The 6,029-nt window shown below is 35.2% G+C and overlaps 1 protein-coding gene across 14 annotated transcripts in view; it reads left to right on the top strand.

The window, feature by feature from the left end:
• Positions 1-5,564, top strand: part of LOC108751406 (calcium/calmodulin-dependent protein kinase type II alpha chain) — a 106,085-nt gene extending 100,521 nt beyond the window's left edge. For 8 of the 14 annotated variants that reach the window (XM_018491581.1, XM_018491571.1, XM_018491580.1 and 5 more), the window contains 4 exons: positions 3,132-3,207; positions 3,965-4,059; positions 4,834-4,951; positions 5,290-5,564. In XM_018491581.1, coding sequence (XP_018347083.1) covers positions 3,132-3,207; positions 3,965-4,059; positions 4,834-4,951; positions 5,290-5,422 — 422 coding nt within the window. In that variant the 3' untranslated portion in view covers positions 5,423-5,564. Of the gene's footprint in view, positions 1-625; positions 689-3,131; positions 3,208-3,964; positions 4,060-4,833; positions 4,952-5,289 lie in introns of all 14 variants that reach the window. The other 6 variants (XM_018491570.1, XM_018491585.1, XM_018491583.1 and 3 more) reach the window with 3 other exon arrangements.
• The last annotated feature ends 465 nt before the right edge of the window (positions 5,565-6,029 follow it).

Here is a 6,029-nt window from a genome sequence, read left to right as displayed (position 1 = left end):
ATATATATATATATAGTGCTGCCAACATCGACCAGCGATAATATTCAAAATCTAACATAATATAGCAAACTCGATTGGACGACGGAAACCAAGAGGAAGATAAGAAAATGGATAATGATGAGAACTCTCGGGGGAGACGGTTAATCCTTTTAGACGATACTGCACGTGAGGATTAAGCTAATAGCTTTTACATTTCGATAGAGTTAAAAATTGAGAGATGTTATTATGCTAGACTTCCGTGAACATTTCGTGCTTACATGCTGTTATGCATGCTAATTATCATTTTCATTATTATAATCTTCAATAAACGGACAGGAATAAATTTCTCTTGTATATGAAATGAGTTTACGTACATATTACGTACACGTACATATTATATTACATTGATAAATTACGTTAATAAGTTTAGTTATACATGTATATATGTATATATAGAGAGTTAACGTATGTATATATAGAGATTCTCTGTACGTTACTCGCAGAAACGGATACTTAAAAATATGAAGCAGTTTAATATGAACGAAGCTTAATCCTCTTCGTGTTTGTATAGCAGCTTGAGTATTGTCTTGAAAATATCCGTCTTGCCCATTTTTTAATACGAAAGGGATATATATATTGCTTGTAGACATAAGAATCGTGTGTCCTATCAAGACCTGCAGCCAGCTTTCAACCAACTCCCAGTGCTCAGGTAAAGTGCGAAATTACGTCGTATGTAAGCGATGAATCGACCAAGGAAAATCAAGTCGGAACGAATCGAGGCAGTACTCGTACTCTCTTCGACTTGTTAGTTTTATTGTTTAGGAGTTTATGAGAGAAAGCATGTTGCCAAAAAAAGGGAGCTAAGATTGAATTGGACTTCAATTTTAATTAGTTTAAGAGTTTTAATATATATCTTTTTAGTATAACTAATTACAGGAATTACTTATTACTTGAATGAATTCTTATAAAGTGCTTTAATTCGTCTTTAACGCAATGTATTTTCTCTCTCCAGAAGCCTTACTGACTGATATCGCACGGTTTACAATATCAATACGAAATATGGCCGCATGTCATAATAATTCGTATAATATAATATATATAAATTATATTTTCTATATGATCTATACGAAAGATTATCAAGTGATAATATAATTTATTAAATAATAACGCAATACAATCACTCTTGCGAGAAATATTATTTCTCGGAATTTTATTACGAAGAAAACTTGTTCTTAAAATCCCGATCGATCTTTTTTAGATCTCGTGTATTGTGTCGAGAATAATATTGAAAAAAATTCCGTTTATTTAAAACATTTCTGCCGAGCGAATTCTAGGATACCACAACTATGTTTTATGATGCAAAGTGCCTACTGAGTATCAAATGAGTAAAGTTTGCGTTACTCTCATGTAATCTACGTAATTGCTGCCACGTAATAGTAAAATATATAGAGCTACGGAAGAGGAGTGTGTTACGTTTAATACGACGATAAATGTCTAAAGATAGATCGATCAGAGACCGGGGAATGGTGGACTTCGTAATAGAATACCGAGGTGCGGTAAAGTTTAATTAATTAGTTAGGACAGTAGCAGACATAGTAACGTAGTAAGACTTGGCGGTTGTGTGATGGTGGTAGTGGTATTCTACAAATCGTAGTACAACAATTCATTGCCTAAGTAAAATTTTCCAATCTGTTTTCATTATTATTTTTCACCGTGATATCTCTCGTATCGTTACTCTGACGACAATTGCGTTTATTTCGCGTGATTTAATAATAATAAGACGTCTAAGAACTGATTCGTTCCAATGTGAGGTCTTGAATTTATCTCTCGAGAAAAACTGAAAATCAACGCAAAATTGATTGATCTCTAACAAATATATATTATATAAAATACAATTCCCGATAATTAAAAACGCGAAATAATAGCGTATACTACATCTCGTATACGACCTCCGAATACTTTCCAAGTCTCTTCGTGGAACTTTGCTTCAATTATTGAGGCATCTAAGGAATGATCATGGTATCATAGGATAATTTTTTTATAAGAAAATTTTATAAGATAATTTACAATAAATACAAAGGAAGTGCTCGGTGATATTTTTTTTCTTTTTTTTTTCGTAATCATTAATCCAACGAATGGCCGTTCATTCCTAACGAGATTGAAACAATTTAGACGCACCGTCGAGTTGATGCGTGCACGTGTTACGCATGAAACATACCGACGAGGAGAGCACGAATACGATCGAAAAGTCAGGAGGTTCGCAGGTGAAGTGTGCATCGATGAACATGTGGATGGATGTACTTGTTGAGTGAATGAAGCGACAGCCTGAATGAGCCTGAGGAGAAAGGCCGTTGAAGAGAATGACAGAAACGCGAGACACGCGCTGCGCTGCTCAATCGCCAATTTGGCAATTCGAGTTACTCTCTCGGATCTCACCACTCAGTCGACACGAAACGATCACTGAATTAGACGCGATCGTGCATTGTGCGCTTGTGATTTCGTAATCACGAATCATTGAGAGCGTGAAAGAGCCCTGATGTTAGCCAAGTGGAAAAGGGTCACTTCTATCAGCCGAGAATCTTGTATTTTTATTTTAATACATGCATTATGTTAAATGCGCGCATTGAAGTAAATAATATTATTTCTTGTTATCTGTACATTTTCTTCTTCACTTTAATATATCAATTTATTATAATCGATTAATTAATAATAGATAATTTCCCGGTGAGTTTCTTTTCGATATATTTATGAAATTATTAGTATTTAATTGTATAACAGTTTTAACTGTTAGAAATTTTTACAATTTTTTATATCAAAATTATGAAATATAAAATTGTGAGCGCTCATTTTTTTCAAATTTTACTGCTTCAATTAAAGTCGTCTCGATTAGACTATATTTAGTTCTTTGATAAGAATCCGATCCACGAATCCAATTCGCGACTGCGCTCGATACAGAAATTAATTGCGCGAGTATGGCTTATTGTTCTTGTGCACAACCAGAGGCCGCAATGGTGTAGGGCTTTAGAAAAGTTGACGAAAAAATAAAGTGCATGCGACTGTGTTTGTGCCGTATAATATGTCGGTAAGCCCAATGGGCGTGCTGAACGCCTCGGCACGGACCGATTGATTCATTGATCTATTGACGGTTCCAGCACGCCGACAGGAAATCATCAAGATGACTGAGCAATTGATCGAGAGCATCAACACCGGAGATTTCGAGGCATACACGTAAGTAACGATATAATTGTTTGTTAAAGAGGGACTCTCAAAGGACCATCCTGTACGTTTGTAACGATAATTGCTCAAGTACTGATAAGTTTACGATGCTTATATAGATTTTTCCTAACGTCAAAACGAGAAAAAAATCTATTTCAGATTATTTAAAGGATACTCTGATTTTTTAAATATTGAAAATAGAAAGATTCGAGATATCATGTATAAAGTTTTTGTTAAAGAATACATTATTCGATGAAGCTTTTTACATGGATATCAATATTTTATCAATATTTTTGTTTTACATTTTATATTTGCTAAGCCACTATTACTATATATTTACATTTCATCAACATGTATCACTTAAAATTGAATTTGGACGATTGGCGATTAATCTGGTAGAAATAGCTGATGCTCCCGATAATACTGTATAAGGCTGATACAAAAGAAAAACACCATATATTGAATAAAAAGCCTCGGCTGCTGTTTTTAAATGTTACTTTAGATTTTTTTTCAATGAAACAAAAACTCTTTCTGCTGAAGGAAAAATGATTTTAAATTAACTGAAAGTGAAAAATATAATATATACACATGTATGCATATATGTAGTATGTATCTTTCGGTTAATTTGGAATCGTTTTACCTTTAACAGAGAAATTTTTCATTTCATTTCGAACAATGTACTATTAAAAACCGATATAATAAAGATAAAAGTATCATTATAAAATTATTACAATGAAAAGGATACATTAATCCCTTTTTGTGCTTTTAGGAAAATCTGTGATCCACATCTGACCGCATTCGAGCCGGAGGCTCTAGGTAATTTAGTCGAGGGAATGGATTTTCACAAATTTTACTTTGATAATGGTAATTATGACTCATTGGCATCATCATTGTAAAATTTTATTTTTTTTTTTATAGACAGTAATTTTTTATATGGACACAATTTGTAGATATAATATATTCGATAAAATAAAATATAAACATTGTAGCATCAATAAATTTTAAATTAGTGAAACACGGTTATGCACCTTTTGTAATTTTGTCATTCTGTTTTACAACTTTGACATCTAAAAAATGAATTCTACAATAGAAGAGATTTTATTCTTTTAAAATATTTAATGTGTATTTGTATTAAAATATCATATAATAAAAAAATTGCGCATACTAAAGCGGTTGCACCGAAAATTAATAACGAGAAAATTAGAGTTATTTCTGTGAAATGAATTTCCTGGATGTTTATAAATATTCTCTTATATTTTGCGGCTTTTGGAAATTCAGATTTTATGAAAATGAATAGAATTAAATTTCTATCGTAATGAATAAATCAAAAGACTTTGCATGAGCTATTTTAAAAAGTTTCCATGTAGCGCAAAGTTTGTTTGGTTTTACGTAACGTAGAATTTTCTTCGAAATATACAATTTTTATTTGTCCGGCTCCCTATTTTTCTTCGTGTTCCGCAGTACCCCATCACGGACAGTAATAGTTGATCTCTTTCTCCTTGTTTCTTTTCTTTATCCCTCTCTCATTTGTTTGTTTCTCTGCAATATTTTGACTTGTATACAGTTTTTATATCGCATGTTAATATAAATCACAGTATTCGAGTAACTTTTTATTTTGTTTCCTTACAATATCCTAAGCAGTCTTGGGGAAGAACTGTAAGGCGGTCAATACGACAATCCTGAACCCCCATGTTCATTTGCTGGGCGAGGATGCTGCTTGCATCGCGTATGTCAGGCTGACGCAATACATGGACAAGTGAGTACATATAACAACGGAAAGGCAGTCAAGCGTGATCTGAAAATTAGATGATGCGATCGGAAATGCAAAAAAATCGCAATTTATTCAAATTCATTATAAATAATAGCTTTTAAGTTTTTATTTGATATTCGAGGAGACCAAATTATTCTTCACCATCCGGTTCTCAATAATTGCAAGATTCCATTGTCGCGCATGTGTTATTTTATAACTTTCTCTGTATCTGGAGAAATCTAATATTGCAACTTTCCAAAACGATTTTCCGTCCGCGTCTCGTAAAGTAGTTCAGTTCAAGTTTCGTACTATCGTATATACATCTCTTTCGTTTTGATCCTCAGACAAGGCGTAGCGCATACCCAGCAAAGTGAGGAAAGCCGCGTATGGCACAAGAGGGACAACAAATGGCAGAACGTGCATTTTCATCGAAGCGCGGTGACGGGTCCATCCCCGTTCTCTTTCAACCACAAATAAATCGGCCAAGAGGACTGTCCTGCTGCCGCTCTCGGCGAATGCTCGTTATCCCCCGATAGAGCGCGAATGAAGTAACGAAATGTTAGGAATACGGAACACAACGTACGCGGGCATCCTCACGAAGCACACACACACACACACACACACACACACACACACACACACACACACGCGCGCGCGCGCGCGTACCCATAGAACACGTACATAAGAACGAAGTTACATACGAACGAAGAGAACACACAACGACGTAATGCGGTATTTGAGAGAGACAGAGAACACGAGGTAACGCTACTACAGTAACACGAACATACAAATACATTTACATATAGTACCAAACGCGACAAAACCGAAGATGTGGCGCATCCGCCGGCATGTATTACTTGCTCCAGTACCTGCTCAGCGTACTTACTACCTATATTTACGCGTGCACACCCACCGCACCAAGTGTGCCTCGGAGCCTCGACGAGGGAAATATGTGCGCGAATCATTGGAAGCGCGAGAAAAGAGCAGAGAGAGAGTCGGTCAATCGATTGTATTTGTAACGAGCACCGAGGACACGAGGTAGACACTGTCCATTGTCGGTTAATGAACGCGATCGCGGCGGAGA

Source organism: Trachymyrmex septentrionalis, unplaced genomic scaffold (assembly GCF_001594115.1).
Source record: "Trachymyrmex septentrionalis isolate Tsep2-gDNA-1 unplaced genomic scaffold, Tsep1.0 scaffold44, whole genome shotgun sequence".
NCBI lineage: Eukaryota > Metazoa > Arthropoda > Insecta > Hymenoptera > Formicidae > Trachymyrmex > Trachymyrmex septentrionalis.
This window is presented reverse-complemented; position numbering and strand designations above follow the sequence as displayed.